This window comes from Argiope bruennichi, chromosome 1 (assembly GCF_947563725.1).
Source record: "Argiope bruennichi chromosome 1, qqArgBrue1.1, whole genome shotgun sequence".
Taxonomy (NCBI): domain Eukaryota; kingdom Metazoa; phylum Arthropoda; class Arachnida; order Araneae; family Araneidae; genus Argiope; species Argiope bruennichi.
In genome coordinates this window covers 28,581,015-28,600,792 of record NC_079151.1, presented here as the reverse complement: position 1 = coordinate 28,600,792, position 19,778 = coordinate 28,581,015, and the positions used below count along the sequence as shown (strand labels likewise).

General features: G+C 27.7%; 1 protein-coding gene across 1 annotated transcript in view; it reads left to right on the top strand.

The window, feature by feature from the left end:
• The window catches only part of LOC129968196 (homeobox protein SIX6-like), a 65,483-nt gene extending 46,057 nt beyond the window's left edge, over nt 1-19,426 (top strand). Inside the window, exon 2 of the mRNA XM_056082051.1 lies at nt 18,728-19,426. Coding sequence (XP_055938026.1) covers nt 18,728-19,130 — 403 coding nt within the window. The 3' untranslated portion in view covers nt 19,131-19,426. The remainder of the gene's footprint in view (nt 1-18,727) is intronic.
• Nucleotides 19,427-19,778: the final 352 nt, after the last annotated feature.

The window sequence follows — 19,778 nt, the reverse complement described above, 5'->3', positions numbered from 1 at the left end:
TGACATTGCAGTGTAATGGACTATTGCCGAGATATTGCCCAATGAATAAGGGAACTCATATAGGTCAATGATTACAAACACAAATAAAAGAGCTTCCTTTTGCAAATTATTCAAATCTTTCTTACCATATTGTGATTATCTAATTCTTCTAGAATTATTTTTCACGTCTTCATCTTTTTATATATGTTGTAAACTCTATTTTGTAGCAACAATCAAATTTTGGGCACCCTTAGAGATTAACACATTGAGATTACATTGTAGATTATTGAACTAACTCATGCCCATTGCTCATTTGCATAAGATAATGCGCATAGAGCAATGAAACCGAAATCAAATCTTAAGCTTTCTTCTGCAATTTATTTAAATTTTTCTTTTGACTGAAATTCTACAGTTGTTTACAAGGAAGTATAGTCATTTATACTAGGTCAAGTTTGTTTTGATTAACGTGGTATAAAAGGAATGTAAATTAAATATATTTGAAAAGTCTGTTAAGATTTGCTAACTGAGAATGACATCAAATATAGTCTTGCCAAAAAAGATGAAAGTATCTATGGTGCATATTTCTTAGTTAAGTAGATATGTTATTGAATAAACGTACATTGATTTTGCTTCTATATAATTAATAGAATTTTCTATTTTTCCATTTATAAAAAGTTTACACAATGACATATTTTCTTCAGGCTTCCCTTTCCTAAAATAAATCATGATATTCTGAAAATTCAGGACATTTTGAATAATTCTTGATAATAAATCACAATGAATAAATAATTATTCTGCTAAAAATTTATACCTTTGAGCATGTAGATATCTCTATATATTTTTTGTTATATCACAGTCTAAAAATTTTAAAATAACAGAATTATAAGATGGAATTTATTTGTTCAAGTAATTCAATCAAAGAGAAAATTCTTCCGCACACATTTTTGGCAAATCAAGTTATTGGAAATTAGCAAATATCAGTTTTCCCCCCTAAAAATCTTTTTATTTTTCTTGTAAATTTTTTCATTTTCTTTAAAAAGTAAATATGGATTAATAAAAAAGTTTCAATTCTTTGAATAATATAGAGAAACAATATATTAAAAATTTATTCTGAAAACAACAAATTTGAGTTTTCTTATGAAAGGATTTCTCTAATTTGTAAAGTTTCAAACTTCGTCCATTTTTACAACACAGTTTGCATAGTAAAATTTTTAATTTAAATTATTTTGTAGGCAGCATTTCTCCACTTGAATTAAACAGAAAAATATTCTAGGATATTTTTATTACAGATGTTAAACAATGTTCAAGATGTTCACAGATGTTTAGACTATATTTTGTAGATAATAAAATTCGATTGGCGCACTAATCGGGGTCTGTTTGTATGAATAGCAGAAAACTTCCCATGTTTAATTCTGTACTAATTAGTTTACTAAAATCAACTTAAAATTTATCTAACAATGGATTATTCATCACATATGAAACTTCATAATTGATTTAGATTAATTAATATAATGAAAAAATATTTTGGTAAAATACCCAAATTATTTGTTTAATAACTTTTTTTCTAAATCTATAGAATAAATAAATGATCGTACAAAAAAATCCCGTTAGAAAAAGAAAAAAAAGTGGATACACTTTTGGTATATTGACTGATAATTCTAAAATTACTTTTACGAATTCAGAATTTTTCATGCATTTCTGAATTGGAAAAGAAAAGCTACTCTTATTTTAAAAAGAATAATTCTTCGATAAAATGGAGACTTTTTTCTATATCTGTTGTCTTTCATTTAATATCTCAACATTACGAATAATCTTCTACAGTTAGCATTCTGGGATATTAAAAAAAAACTTATTTCTTTCTTAAACTTTTATATACACATATAATTACTACCAACGGTATTTAGAGTGCATATTTTTTTTTATTGCTAGCAAATATTTCAAGAAGCATGACCCATTCATTATAAGAATTAGACTCTGTAGTTTTCTGAGATTATTCTCTGTATAGTAAGTGCTTCTGAAATCCAAAATATCTGAGATGTGCCTCCTTCACAATAATGGGTTTTTTTTTCTGTTACTCAATCTGTTTACCTTTAAACTCTCAAAAACATGGTAATAATATTAATGTTATTTTTAGTTATGGATTTGAATTTGTGACTCGTAAGAGAATAAATAATGGTAAAAATGCAAGAATATATTCAAAGAAAATATATAAAAGGGATTAAAAATTTTATTTAATCAGCTTAATTAAAATCTGTAGTAATTAAATATGAATGAGATAAAATCCCTCCACTTTATTCAAACAGTTTAAATAATTAAAACTAGTTATTTCAATCAAATATATGATGTCACATGAAGCATCACTCAGCAGTTCACATCGTCTAACTAGCTGCATTTTACTGTGACATTATGTCCTATTTCGTTCTAAAATATACACAACGAATTTTAAAATATATTCGACAAGACATATTTAAATTTAATAATATAATAATAAAATTATTTATTAAGAAACGCGAGTTCGTTTTTTAAAATTTATAACAGGCGAAAAGTAGATTTGTTTACATGTTATATGAAAGGAAGTAACACACACACAAAAAAAAATCTCAACATTTGGCTTAAAACTTCAATTCTTGGTAGCAACCCTTCTTGAATCGTGTATCATTGAAGAAACAGCAAAAAATACGCTTTAAGTGTTTAATTTTTTTATAATGAGCTCATTTAGTTTTCGCTGTCAGTTGTCTGAGACACTCCTAGACCGCCAACACATCCACGTCGACCAGTTTTTATCATTATTATTTTTTTAAAGTTATTTTTTATAAGTATCTTGGGTCAAGCGTTTTTAGAGACCTCTTGAGTTTTCCTTCCCATTCTTTTTTGTCTACTTCATTCTTTTTTTTTTTCTTTCCACCGAAGCCTGATGCTAAGCAGTGTTTGAAAAATGACAGAGTTGCACGATTTTATTAAGTGCAACCGGAAACTGTGTAAATGAAACTAGTGTAACAAGCGATATCGGATAAATTTCATTCGAATTATTGTATTTGTGTTAGTTCATCCGAAAACCTCTGAAATAAAACTAGTGTAACAAGTGGTTCGGATAAATTTTATTCGAATTATTGTATTTGCGTTAATTTATCTAAAAACCTCTGAAATGAAAACTGAAACAAGTGGTTTGGATAAATTTCATTCGAATTATTGTATTTGTGTTAATTCATTTAAAAAGCTCTGCAGTTGATGACTTGAAGAATGAAGACCGTTACGAGTTCTGAAATTAATAGTTAAAAGTACATTGCTTAAGATATCTGAAAAAATTTTGTTTATTGGCATTTAATTCCATTTTGCCATTATAGTAATAAAACATGCTATAATGTTTTGTTAGTCTCAGTTATATTATGAAAAAATAGAAATCAAATTTCGTATTTTGATCAAAACTTAATTCTCCTCGCCTGTCAACTTGATGAAAATGTTGATATTTCAGTAAATTTGGTTCAGTAAACAGAAGTATAGCTGCATCTAAGATCTTAAGATGGTATTTTATCAACTCTATCAACTCTCTACTCCTTTTGAACCAAGCGCATTAATTTCTAATTTAACTGTGTAATGTGAACAAACTTATTTTTTTACCACTGTTTTCAATCTTTGGATAGCTAACTGTTTTCCCTTCGATAATTCCTCATTCAAAAACTAAGAATAATTTTGAGAAATATGTTTAAGACTAAAATTTCTAATATAAAAAACATTCTAAAATTATTTAAAAATCCACCCATTTACACAAAAAGAAAGAACTCGATATTTCAGAATATATTCAAATAAAACTTCAAACAAGTTAGATGAGAATTAAATTTCTGATTCAAATTAAGAGTCAGTAGCTAGCTTGTGAGATGAACCGTTGTTATTATTTATTTGATGTTTTGACAATTGAAGATAGATTATACCTTTTACCAAAATTGAAAATTTTAGCAATTAAAAGGGCCATACATTTTTAATGTTCCGAAAAAACTATCAGTGTATCAGAAGCACTACTAAAGAAAAATCAAAATTCTCTTTCAGCTGTATCCAAATCAACAGCAAATAAATTGACTCTTTACTTTTTAAATAATATGCGGGAAAAAAAGTTTTTAAAACATGTTACTCAATCAGTTTTTCTCTTTAAGAGAGGCACTTATTTCTCTGTTTAACTTGCCATATCTCTCCATTTGCAGAGCGCACTTTTTCACATCAAACGCAAAACGAGAAAGAGGAGCAAAATATAATAGCAAAAAAAGTGTTCATAGAATTAAATGATTAACTTTTCCCGTTGCCAAAATCTGGGAGAGAAATTCTTCCCCAAATATGTCTCGCATTTGGGAAGGGGAGCGCCTCTTTAATTTTGTTTCAACATCAAACCAATTTCTTGTAAATGTATAATAGAAAACAATGAAAGACCAGAATTTTTTTTTTCCTTTCTCCCCCTTGTCCTTTTTCTTCCCATTTTTTTTTTCATCATTTTTTTCTTCATTTTATTTCTAAGTGGCAGTCGTAGTGAGACCGGTTTAAGTTCATTTCCTTCAATTGCAAATGGCACGCTACGCTCATTCAGATGCAGGGTTGCTGCATTTCGTATGGCGATCGCCAAATGGGCCAATTTTGGAGGAGGCAATGGCTAAAAGGCATTTTAAAAAAAAGAAAGCTACACTTTAATTTGAAATGTGTGTTTCTCCTAACATGTGTAGAATTTTTTTTTAACGTTCTTTTAATGAAATGGAACATTTAGTGTGAAGTTTTCAAATAAGTTTTGTTTTTATTTTTATTTTGATTTTCAGAAACGCTTTGAAATATCCATTGTATAAATGTTTAGAAATGAAGAGAAAAAAAAATCTTTGATCTTTATTTTTATTGCTTTTCAGAGAAGTTATTATTTATATTTATTAAAACTAAGGAGCTTGAGTTTTTAAATATAAATGTTCTAAGAATAACGCACTCTAATCTTTAAATTGAGTTTATCAATATTTTTTCTAATCTTAATAAATGAAAAAATTTGCTATGGGAATTACAATAATTAGATAATAATATATTCTACAGATTTTCTTTCCATTTTGGTTTTATTGCAAGCATGATTTCTAAATTAACATCCAAGTTATCAAATTTAAATTCTTCTTTTGATAAATATTAAATTTAGTAAGCAAAAAAATGTGTTTTAATATAAATTACATATCTGGATGATAAATGCAAATTTACTAAAATAAGGTGATAAATAATTCCCTATGGAGAAATAACGCACATGTGCGAATATTTAACATCAGTTGATTTAAATAATTGTATTTGTCTTCTAAAAATTATTGTTAAGAGTTTTTTGTACTTTTTATTATTATTGACGTATATTACCCTAGTGTTTCAAAAAATCGTCAATATTATACAAAAAAATTATAACTTTTGCTTTCCATCATTATCTACTTTCTTTTTATGGCATTTCGCCAGAACTTTGTGCACAAAGCAACTGCAAATATAATTTTAAAGTTATCTATTATATAAAAAATAGATAAGAATCACCAATGTTATTTTCGTAAATACTTATTATATTAACTAACGTTATTTGAATTTTTATTGATAAGTTTTATATAAATAAAGCTGCAACACCAGATATTTTGTACGCTACAGAAATCTAAATTATTGGATAGATCTTCATTAAATAAGAAAAACTACCGTGAAGATTTCATGAAAATTAATATTTCAGTATATTTTTTATTAATTAGAAACCATATTTTCTTTGGGTATGCGCAATAACAGGTATTATGGGTTTATAACGACATTTTTATATTAAGTGAACTAAGATTTTTAAAATGTTTATGTGTGAAAATATTTATCATACATAAAAAATTCTGCACACAAAGAATTAATCTAAATAAATAAAAGCATAAATAGTCTGTAAACAATGAAATTTTTTTTCATTCGTCATGTTTTTCTTATAAAATATACTGAACACTATAATATTTTGGAGGGATTTATTTATTTGGCTCATAAAAACCATTTGCTGCATTTAATTAAAACTTAATAGCATTTTTTAAATATTAATATTCCTACTAATTAATCAGAGCTTTAGCTTTCGACTGTTTTTAAAACTTTTTTAAATAAATATTTTCTATTCAATTGCAAAAAAAAAAAAAAAAATGTCAATAAACGGTTAAAGAGTTTTATGTATTATGATATTTTTCATATAACCAGACATAAATGATACCAGACATGAAAACAGTTTCAGCTCTAGCAACTTCAGATAAGCTGCCGAAACCGGCTTTTTCAGTCTTTCAATTCAAATCCTTTCTTTTGATTGCTATTGCGTATTGCTTTTGCGATTTTTTTTATAACTATTGCTGTGATTATTTGCTTTTTACATGAATGTCTGTATTTAATTAAAGTATTCTCAGACATGTAGCTCTGTTGAGTTTATTACAATTGTAGAGGGCATACACTATTTAGATGATATAATCTTCTGGGGATCTTGCTTTATGCATTTTGACCATTGCAAAATTTTTTTACAATGTATTCCAGCTTATTGTGTATTTGTACTACTTCCGGGGGAAAATAATCTTCATTTGGACGAAACTTTCTTGAAGCGAAAGGACTAAGAACAATAAGGGATAATTAAAGTGGATAAAGATAATAGGCATTATTATTATGCTATTTTATTAAATAACAATTTTTATATTAAAGATGTTAAGACATGAAAATACTTTTATTCGCTAGAAATGTATCTTCGCTAGAATTGTATCAGCCAGTGTATCAAAATTAAAGTTATATTTTCCCCCCGACATATTTTTAGTGTCCAAAATGCTTATCTTGTCATGAAGTAAATATTATAAACAGAGAGCATTTTCTACCATCTATTCAAAATCTTATGATGGCCAAATAGTAATCCTTTTAGAATGTGCAACATATTTTATTGTTTATTTAGTTTAAAATATGCAGATACAAAAAGCAGTGCTAAAGTTGAATTTACTGATGATAATTTAAATCTCAAGTATAAAGTTTAGCAAGAAAATTCATTTTACAACTGTTTAATGAAAGACAGAAAAAAAAGTAGCGATAGAGGGAATCGCCAAGAAATTTTCTGTAAAATTTTAGGAGAGGGTATTTGCAGTTTTGACAAGGCTATAGCAATTGAATCACTAATGACAAATGCATCCTTCGATTGGAAAATCAATAATAATACCGATTGCTTAAATTGTTGGTGAAATAATGTAGTAAACGGGATTTATACATTTTCTTAAGCCATAAATTTGAATGATTGTTGCAGTGTTTGGAAAGAAGAATAGATTGAATTTACGACACTATGAGAAAACGGGAAATTTAAAGATAAACGATTGTATCTCTTAGCAAGTAAATGAATGTTTAATATTAGGGTGTTCTCTGTATCGCTAGAAACTTGAAAATTGTTACAGCCTAAATAATCTGAGAGAGCCTCGTCTCTTCTTAGCTAGATAATGGCGGAAAAAAATTAAAAGACAGTTACAAAAATATCTTTCGAATAATGAAATTTCAAATGACATTGCAACAAACCTTAACGTTCTTTTTGTATTTCAGAATAGAATAATTATTAAATTTAGAATTCTTTATAAATGTTGAAAACAGCTCGAAGGAATTCTTTTAATAAGTAAAAATTACCAAAGAGTAGATTAAAAAAAAATTATAAATAATTCTTTTCAAATCGTAGAAAATATTAGCATATAAAGACGAAAATAGATTTAATTCATTCGGTGAAAAAAAAAAAAAAAACCTTGAAAAAGTTGTGAATTTTCAAAGTATTGTTCTGATGACGAAATAGAACGGAGAATACTTTTCTGGTTTGAATGAACAAATTACGATAACTTTCAATGATTGAATTCATTACACAGAAATTTACGTGAGCATGTTATGAGATAATTTATTTTGAAATCTAAAAAAATCCATGAACTAATTAAATGCAATACTAAAGCTTCCAAAGATTCACAACACCTCCAAAATGACTCGCTCTGAGTCCTCTGAAAAACTGAAATCGTGGTATTCTTTAGATACACATAAAAGAATGAATAAATTAATTAGAAACATCTACTTGACTATAACCTTCAACACACGCAGATTCATTTATAAGGCCTTAATGCAGATTTTGAATATTCTTCTAGCAATTACTTTTCTTTTAAATCAATGGTTTATAACCATTTTTTAACTTTATTTGAGCAGAAAAGAAAAAAAAGTAAATGAATCTTTAATTGTTATAGAAACATAGGTTTATTTTGGGTATATAATATTAAAAAAATATAAAAAGATATAATAATAAATTAAATTTTCATTTTAACAACTAGAATCTATTCTTTGCTACAATCTTTATTATTTTGAGGGAAATCTTGCTCACAGTGATTAGTCTCAAAATTAATTCAAGACAAAGATCAGCAGTTCTGAAGAGAACTGTGTTAGGAAAGTTAACGCAGAAAGAAGAAAGTTATTTTCTTTCAAAAAACAAATTAGTAGCTCTGCATCACTAAATACTTCCAAAGATGGTAATAATTACTAATTATTCCAAATTTTGAATGTTTCAAACTTGCTGCCACATATTTGTAAAACTCCAACATTATACTTTCATTGAATTTTTGTTTATAAATCTAAAAAGTATTAGATATCCATTGCATTCGTTTGCATATGGTTATATATTAATTCGTTAAAATTCGAAGAAACAAAGAAAGCCTTTCGAATAATAAGGTTCGTTATTAATAATTAGGTACAATGGAAAAATATAAAAACTAAGCTAAGGATTTTTTTTATGCAAAATATTATTGCACGTCATTGTATAAACGCTTATGGAAAGATATTCGTTGTGGATCCATTCAAGAAATGGACATGATTACTGAAACTTTCATAAGCTTATGAAAGCATGAGTAATCACGTTTATTTCTTAAATGACCTCATTCAGAAATATGATTAATTGAATAAGAATGAGTCTTCATAAAAAGGTAAACGACAACTATCACTAATCGTAGCCCAATAGTTATTTCTAAATCGCAGAGATAGACAAATAAATTCAGTTTAGGAAATTGCAAAAGTGACGTATAAAATTATATTTTATATTGTTGTAACCAATAAATATATTACAAAAAAATGTCAAAATTTTTATACAGCTCCTCGATTTTTTTAACTGCATTTATTAAAATATTCTTCACCCATTACTATTTTTAAAACAACAAATTTCATTTTTCTGCAACTAAAACTGACCAAGTTGTGAAACCTTGAACTTAATTATTTTAGATCATTTTAGTAGTCACCTCAATGAAGATCATCAGTTAAATATAGTGTTTAATAAGAGCTATCAAGAGCTGACTGAATTAGAAAAAGAAAGTTCAAATCTTTATAACTCGACCCATTTTTGTTACAGAATTGTGGGATTTTTTTTGTTTAAAATATTAATATAAAAAGAATATTTAATAAACATTACTAACAAAGTCTGGAGGCTGTGTAACTTTTCAATAACCGAACAGCTTTTTAAACTGCACATTTCTACCAATAAAATATAATTATTTACATCATCTAGAGTATTTTTTTTTTCAAGCATATGCCTATTTTTTGGAAGCGTACGCCTATGTCTCTCAGTAGTGCAGAAATTAGCTTTGGGATCAGAGCGGATATTTTGTATGTATAAAAAGAAACAAAAACGTGCTAAGCATTTCTGTCAGACTCCTGGTTTCACTTTTTAACAGTTTCTAACCCGCAGATACATGCACGGAATTAATCTTCGGTTCTCGGAAGGGAAAGGGTTCATGGTTCAGGAGGTGATGAGGCTGGTTAAACCTCAGCGGAATTCGTATCATGCGAAACCTTTGTCGCAGGTAATGTAATTTTGGACCCTAAATTAAACGCTGATCAGAGGTAATCCGCTTTCCGAGCAACTGATGGGAAATGCTCCGCTGCAGAAAGGCGTGAAATCTTTCCCAAATGGTAGAAGTGACCATGGATTTACGACACACAAAGAAGCCAATTTATAGTAATTTAAAAAAAGAAGAAAAAGCTGCTCACCACATAATCGTATTTAATTAGCTGCTTCAACTCATTGACTTTTCTATTTGTCCAGAGGATTGTATTCCCAAACGAGCAGTTTTTATTTTGTGGGGTACCTTTTCATTTTACAAATATGAGGAAAGATTCTTGCGTTGATCAAAAGTTATTATTCTCTTTATTAAGATGACAATAAAAGATTAATTATTGAAAAATTTAGTTCTTTTCTTTTTTTATTTCTATAATGGTTGGGAAAATAAATAATTTATTGATAGCGAACAAAGAGATAAGACAACATAATCATCAAATAATTATCCCAAATATATTTAACTCGTGGTAATGAACAAATATTTAATGCTACTTATCAACAGAAATATTTGCTCCAGTTATATTAAAATAATTATCATGTATAGCAATATAAAAAATGCAATAATAGAAATGGAAACCATGTGAAAGCATATAGCATTATTCAAAAATGATAAGTAATTCTAATTACAAACATGTAAGAAAAATGAATCATTTTATTTCTCTGTGAGGGTGCACGATCTTTTGAGAAATCCTTATTAGACACACTTCTAATTAGAAGAGTTTTTTTTATATCAATAGAAATTCATCCGAAGAAATTATTTATGATAGTTTATATCATAAAACCCTATGTTCTCAGTCGTGTAGTTGAAAAGCAATTTAGATTTTTTTTAACAATTTAAACAAAATTTAAACAAAAAACAATTTAGCAAAAAACAAAGTTGACTCTAAGTTGTAAAGCAATTTAGTAGCTTATGACGAATTTTTAACTTGGTTCCCTTCCATTCTAATATATTTGAAATACTTTTTCCCCTTTCAGAGATCGTCTTTAGGAAAACTGTTTGTTGAGGATTTATTTTTTTAAATCGATAGTTGTATTCCATGAAAAATTTCAAAAACAAGATGCCAAATAATCTAATATAATCAAGAAAAATAATACTTTATTATTTTCTAAGTCTATTTTTCAAATAATATTTTACTATTTTCTAATTTTAATTTATATTCCAAACCAGTTAAGACAAGAAAATAATTTAGAACCAGAAAATAATTTTATTAGCGCAGCTTCTGTAAACAATATTTACACGCTTTTGAAAATAAAATGATGAGTTCAAAGAATAAACTGGTGAGTTTACGTAACATTTGCTATCAAAAACGTATTCACTATTAGTGGTCATTAAGTATATCCAATTTAATTACAAATATATAATAATATTAAACATATCTATCTATGACATGTTTAATTTAGTTCCCTTATAGCTTAGTCAAAATGTTCTTTGTTTTATTGAAACTATACTATGAGAAACTATACTATTTCGTGTTTTAGCCACTAATACATTCATTATCAGAGTTGCCATGTAATACAAAAACTCGTTTGGATGCACTGGTTACACACACACACACACACACACACACACACACACACACACACACACACACACACACACACACACACACACACACACACACACATATATCTGTTCTCTTAGAAAACTTAATTGTCTGCGGAAATAATTCTCTATTTTTCGAATAATAAAATATAAGTCATTATTTAATGATAACGTATAACTCTAAAATATGTATTTAAATACATATTTTAAAATAAAATTTAATATATTTTTCCTTTTCTACGATGAAAAATCAAAATCGCTTTTTTTCGAACCTTCAAGTTTTAAAGCAATATTTTTTATTCATTAACTATTTTATTTCGTTACTTTTTGAATATCAAGAGACTTAAACAAGAATTTTGTTTTCATCGCATAATTTTGCTTGCCGTTTTAAACGATATGATTTATTTTTCTTTCTAAGAAACTCCTAGACAAAGATATTTAATTTTAACGAGAGCATGTAAAAAAATCTAAACTTTTTACTACTTATTGATCCACAGAATCATTACTTGACGGTTAATGAGAAACATGAAATGTAGTTTCATCCATTTGTTCCACACGTTAAAACTTAATGATGCTTTGGCTAATATTTAGAAATAAAACATTGTAACAAATACGATTTATTTTTTGTTTAGCATTTGCAATAAAACTATTTTAGATGTATATTTTTTTGAAGCTAAGCTTTGTATTCTTTCATTTTTGATCAAAAAGATTGAAAAGTTTTCACATTTTAGTCTGTTTATTTTTTTTATGAATGATTCTAACATAAATTAGATTTGAAATAAAAATTCTTTATACAAAGGGTATTAAAATATTCTTGAGGTTCTTTTTTCGTATTTATTTTATTCATTTATTTTTTGCCTATATTATCTGTTATAATTCATTTTTTTTCTTAATGAAATAAAATAAGTAACGAAATTAGTTCACGTAGAGGCAGCTTGTGCAATAGATGTAGAAAGAAATTATTATTAGTTTTTATTTACTCGTTATTTACTTTATTCTTTCTTATATAAATTTTTCGTAAATGAAATAAAAATAAACTTGTGCAAATAGAAGTAGAAAGAAATTATTATTAATTTTTTTTTTACTCCTTATTTACTTTATACTTTTTTTATATACATTTTTCTTAAATGAAATAAAAATAAAATAGGTTTCATATCATACGTATAATGAAAGTGAAATTTACTGAGTTGACATAATGCTTAAGCGATATATCGCATCTGTAATATTTTCTATTATAATTCATTTTCTTCTTAATAAATTAAAGCAATTAATTAAATTATTTGATGAAGAGGGAACTCGGGCAGTAGAAGTAAAAGGAGATTATTAGCAATTTTTATTTATTCATTATTTATTTCATTCTATTTTGTTTATTAATTTTTTCTTAAATGAAATAAGTTTCATACTCTTACGTATAATGGAAGTACAATTTACTGAATTTACATAATTGTTTAAGCTATATATCGCATTTATAATCAACTTCACTTGAAAAAAAAAATTAACAAAATACTAGACTAAAGGAGCTCAAATCTTTTTTCTCATATCATATTTTTTTTATTCATTTATTTTTAACTTATATTTTCTGTTATAATTTTTTTTCTTGATGAAGTAAAACAAATAATTAAATTATTTGACGAAGTGGCAACTCGTGCAGTAGAAGTAAAAGAAGACTATTAGTAATTCTTATTTATTCGTTATTTATTTCACTCCTTTTTGTTTATTAATTTTTCTTAATTGAAATAGTTTTATACTTATAACGTATAATGGAAGTGCAATTTACTGAATTCACATAATGCTTAAATTATATATATTGCATTTATAATCGATCTCACTTAAAAAACTAAAGACTAAAAGAGTTCAAAAGTTTCTTTAAATTTGTCTTTATCCATCTCCAAAGATACTTAACACGAAACCCATTTCCTTCACTCCGAGCCATTTACCCGCTCGGCAAGCAGATGCAGTTTCCATTTAAGCGGAAGGCAACATTTTTAATATTAATTCTCGGAACTACCTGCTTACATCTCCTGGCTATTTCGAGAATGCGACGGATACACATCTTTCATCCCAGAAACCTCGGAAGCTAAATCTTCTTCCTCCCGCCTGCATTCCGCATCGAAACGTTTAAAGAGGCACATGAGAAAGTCTTCATCATTTGCATATGGTTCCCATGACTTATCAAATTCGAACAACTTTCTCCCCGCACGCGAATTAATTCGCTTGCAATTACGGTTCCGAATGCAACGCAGACCTTCATTTCTAACTCTTGTTATCATTCATCTTGTGAGCGGTGGTAACTCTTCCCTCCACCCCACCCCGTGTGCAATTTACGGTTTACGTTGAAGCCGTATTGTTGCTCATAATGGGCATCGTTATTGTACGGTTTACATGGGAAATGAGATACACTTCGGAGCAAGTTGCGCCTTCCAATGAATACGTCTTCGCCACAAACAGGAGAAGTTTTTCGGGAAAAGGCATTGGCGCAGCAATTCGAGAGTTGCATTCCGGTTCCGGTGCAGTATATACCGACGAAATGGATGAAGCGCGCCAAGATGTTGCACACTGCTTATTGCACTGAGCATAGTTTATATGACAGCTTCATGTAATTTCAAAGAGCGCAATGATTTGTTTGGCGAAATAGGTGGCGGAATGGTATAGATATAGCAATAGGCAGCAGCATTATTTATAATGGCTAAGAGAATTTGTAAATTGAAGAACAATAATTTGATAACCCTTAGTAAAATGCCGAAATAGCAGATTTCTACCACTTATCATACATATCAATATGAATAATAGCATTTAAATTAGTTGATGCAATAAACCGATTAATAACCACAAACGAATGACAGCTTGGCGCTATGTATGCCGATGAAATTAATGAAACTCGCCAAGATGTGATTGTAAAAATTAAGAGCAATAAGCATATTTGTAAGACAATTTCACAAACTGCAATGATTTGTTTGTAATATTTGGTGTAACAAGAGCCAAAATTAATTTTTTTTATAGATGTAGAATTATTTTTAAAAATCAAATTAAATTCTTACATTAAAGAGCATTTATAACACCTATATCAATAATACCATTTTGAATTATACTATTAATAATACGCTTTCTTAATGCTCTGTCGAAACTGCGTTGGTGTGGAAATAATAAAGTATCAAAAGTATAAAGTTGGTTGAAATAATAAAGTATTAAATAAAGAACACAGAAAAGAAATTTATGAAATATCAAGATCTTTATTCAGCATTAGCTGACTGATAATAATAATAAACGAATCGTGAAAGTGGTGTAGGTACTAAATTTTTATTTAGAGATGATATATTACGTTTCTTGAAAAATTAAAGTTAAGATTAGAAAATTATTTAGAAAAGTATCATTACAAAATTAAAACCAGCGATAATTTACTAGAAGCCAGTTACATATTGTAGAGACAGAGCTGCACTTTAATAGCGCACTTCAACTAATTTTAAATTATCTTTAAATCATGAAGTCATTGCTCTCTTACACATATTAACTTAGGGAATTTTAAACCGAGGATTCAATATTTGAAGTCATGTCTTCTACATTTTATCCGTGAAGAAAGTGTAAAATAAAGAATGAGAAATCGACAACAACAATGCTTATTTTTGTAATAATAAATTAAAAAATTCTAATTAAACGTTTATGAATCGAAAATAATTAAAAGGGAATATCCTAAAGATTTATGAATTAAGGAATATGGAATTTCACTTCCACTCACCCTTTAAATTTGAAGAAATGTACTAGAAACTGGTAACTAAAATCAAAATAGTAACTATAATAGAGAAACTAAATAGTTCTTTATTCATTTTTTTTATGTATTTATATGATAAAAATATTATTCTTTATTCATATTCTTTTATATAGTTTTGTGATAAAAACATTAAATAGTTCTTTATTCATTCTTTTATATATTTTCGTGATTTTATAAAATTAGGGAAGTTCATTTCTCATATTCAGTATACAAAAATAAATTCCCGAGAATGGAATGAACACCTCAATTGCATTTATTACAATAGCAGACAAAAAATAAAAATTCTTTCATACGTAGGATGATTAACGATTTTAAGATGATAAGAATTTATAATAAACAAATAAATAAGATGTTCTTATGTAATAATTCAAGCACGGCTGTGTTATTTCTTCAGGCCAGATATAATCTGTTATTTGATTCTAAACCGATTAGATATGAGGCGATAAGAAACATTGCCCAAATATTTGAGTTGCTCCAGTGCGAATAAATAGTTCGAATCAAATGCTAAAACAATGGAAAATAAGATTATTTAACCAACTGTTCTAGGTGAATTGTCTTACATTTATAATAATTAAATTTCCACATTTTTAATGCTTAATAAGATTGTTATCATCTATAGATGTTTATATAATAAATAAGATTTTCATTCATTTCTCAACCATTTTGTATGTTGAAACTGTCATTTTAAAGCAAAGTTCCAAAGCAAGGCAATAATTCTTTTATACGAAATGTCATCATATTTCCCGACATTAACTCAGACAAGCTATGAAATAAAGTTATTTGATTCAGCGACTATTTCCTGTATGACATATCTGACGAGAATATATTATGTTTGCTAAGGATTTCAAAATTGTATAATTCCATGGCTGTCATTCGTGAAACAGTTTCACTCAACCATTAGAGTTGCAGGGAACTTCGACATTCTTCCGTGAAGATTTGAATGAGAAAAGTTTCGTACGACAGCTATAGGTTATGAAAAGGCTATGAATATCACATAAGAATATTTTTAATGGTTACCTGGCCTTTTAACATCGATAATCTTCAGCGAATATTTAAATGAGAAAGTTTTGTATGACAGCTATAGGTTATGAAAAGGATATGAGTATCACATAAAATAAGAATATTTTTAATAGATACCTGGAGTACATAGCCATTGTATCAATTTCATACGATGATAATTGAAATTCTAAATGGTGCGTATATTTACATACCGATGTTTATTCATTAGAATTAAATGTAATGAATAATATGGTAGTAATTTTTTAATGAAGATTTTACTCTGAAACAATATTCTGAAATAAGGATAATCGTTTTTACAAACCAAGACAGAAAAGTGCTAATGCTAGATTTTGATATATTCTATTATTTTATTATAATAGTCTGCTGTGCAAAGGGTTGCAATTGGAAAGATTTTATATGGCAAATCAAATTTTCAGAAAGGAATAATCTGACATATGTATATAAAATGATACTCGATTCCTAATTGTATATTAGCATATATATAAAGGGACCTTTATCTGAATATTCTGCAGTATTTCTAATTTATGAGCGAAACAAAGTAAATAAATATGTGAATTTTAATGTACATTTGAAATTTTTGAGAGAGAGAGAAAAAAGAAAAGCAAAAAAAAAAAAAAAAAAAGAAAGGAAAAATTTCTTTCAAAATTTAATTTTTATTTCCTTTTTAGTTTAAGCAATTTTCTCTACTCTTTTTTTTCTTTTAAATTAACTGAAAAATAACTAATCAGTTAATTTAAAATTCAAAATTCAAGGATTGATATAGCCAAAATCAAAGTTATAAAAAACGTTGAAAATATGAATGAAATGTTAAATACTTCTTAGTTTCAGTAATATTAATTCAATGGAGTGGAAGAATATGCGAATTCAAGCATTCTTTTAAGTTTCGAGAAATATTTTTCTACCCATAAAATTAAATGTTATATTCATGTTTGAGTCAAGAAATTTACTTAGAATATTTTAATTTAGTGCTTTCAGGAAATTCTAAACAGTTCAAAATAAGAATTTCTTAAATATATATATAACCTTAAAGTAGTATTTTGATGATGATTAGGGTACAAAAAGCGATGATTCTTATGTCTGTAAAAAGCAGAACCGATAAACCGATATTGTTTTCATGAGTTCGTCATATCTCAACCTATATATATATATATATATTATTGTGAAATTTTTTTGACTATATTTTGAAAATTTTAATTTAAATTTTTAATATATTTAAAATAACATGAAAGTATTTAAAGTTGATCAACATTTGATAAGTTTAAAAATTTGAAATAGTGCTCATAATTTTATTTATTATTAGTTTTGTTCATTTATAGTAAATATATTTCAGCATGGATATAAGCAAAGCACTTCAAATGCTACAATGCTATTTAGAGATTATTATAAGTCTAATTTAAAATCCACACGGAGAAATTGCAAACTAGTGAATATATATATGCTATGATTAATAGATTAATAGGCTGCTATTAATACTATTTGTAAAGGTGATTACTCGATTTATCACATTGACTATCATATCTATCTGCATTTATATCTATTTATATATCTATATTTATCTATATCAATCTATTTCATCTGCCTCCTCCTGTGTGCAATTACAATTTTTCTATATAATATAATATTATTAGTAATAATATCCAATTAGTAATTTTGTCTTTGTTGGTGAAAATTGATTCAATATTATTATAAGACTACATTTGAAAAATCAATAACAGGCATAAGAAATCAGCTCTTTTTTTTTAAAAAAAAATCAACTGAATTCAAGATATGTGGACTCAATTCAAGATATTTTTTTTTTAAATTTCCTGAAGTGTTATATTGCTATATATTTATATTATATGCAGTAAATTTACTGTAAACGCACGCAGTTTTTAATCACAAAATATTCACTTAAAGACAAAAATCACAATAAAGATATTTTAACGCGTACATACACAAACGGAAAAAAATCAAAGGATTGGTCATTTGTAGAAAAAATAGCAAAAGATTTTAGGCACAGAAACCTATTGTTTATTAAATCATAAATGTGTTGTATGTACCCTACTGTAAATAAAACTAAATCAAAATATTTTTTTGGTAATTTATGTTCTTTTTTTATCATTTTGAGGATCATTATAATTATGTATTACACGTATAATAATTATATTGTATATTTACTAAGGATATAGCAAATTTTTTTCAGTCTTTAGTAATGCATAGCTGCCAAACATAAATTGTTTCTTTCATTCATTAGAGCTTCTGTGATTAACTCCAGAGTTTGGAAATATTGAAGATTGAAAACAGCATAGTATTTGATGAACAGCGAAACTTTTTAATTTCGGTATTCCTTAAAACAACAGCCTTGGAAAGAGAAAAGTTTTACATAACAACAATGCTTTCTGAAACAGTTTAAATGTCTCTTATAATATCATTGAAAATCATAAACTAGAAAATTATTATTTCATGAAAGTTGACCAAAATGATAATCATAATTTTTTTTTCAAATTATTATTAGAGACCTTTTTCCCTTTGATCTGATATTCGACAACTCACTTATGCTGTTTCTGATTCTCTTTTCCAGGCTGCTCCAACAGCAGATGCAACAACAACATCTGAAACAGCAATCGAACGGCGGCAGCAACGCGAGCTCAGTGAGCTCTGGCCTGCACCACCACCTGCACGGCGGCAGCCCCTCCATGAACGGCAGCGGCTCCTCGACCGGCGGAGGCGGCTCCAAGCACCGCCGCCTGGACGGAGGCGCCTCCGCCCGCCAGGACGATGAGGACGATGACAGGATCAACATCCTCGACGACGACGACGATAATTCGAACGGGAGTTTCGGGAGCCTGTGCGGGAGCAGCGCACCCCCAAGTAGTCCGGCCGCTGTCTCCACCACCTCAGATTCGAGCCGAAGCCCCTCGCCACACCACCACAATGGCAACAACCACAGCCACCACAATCATCACAGGCCGCCCCAGCAGTGACCCACCAGAGCGGAAAAGGATTTATTATTGCAAATATGAAGTTACACTAGCACACAAATACGTGCTGTCCCTTTCTCTCCGGTATCATGGCACGGGTGCATGGCGCAAAAGGGAAAAAAAATGAAATTAAAAATGATTACACGAAATTATGGATGGATTTAAATAATGTTATTATTTTGTTCAAAAATAATTCTCAATCACAATATTATTTCATCATTCCAATGTTTATAATGATAGTTTACATTTATTATTCAAGTTATAAATCGGGATATTCAAAATATCAACCATATGTTGAAGTAATGACAGCATCCGAGTTTAAACATGTGTTTAAAAATTTTTTCTACTTTGATGCTTCGAAAATTTAAAGTTTTTCTTTTAATTGTTAAAGCTTTTATTGTATGAAAATAGAATGAGCAATTTGCTTCATAAATTTTTTTTTCACACTAATATTTCTAAATTTTACGGATATTTTTCGTTAAAAGTTTTGATATATAAAAGTAGAATGAGCAACAGTTAAACTGTTTTTTTCTTTGAATTTTATATTTTAAAGTAAATAATCAGAATATCGCTAAAATATTAATTTTCAACCATATAATTATTAATAATTAAATGATTAGTAAAATTCTGTATTCCTGAAAATGTTGTTTT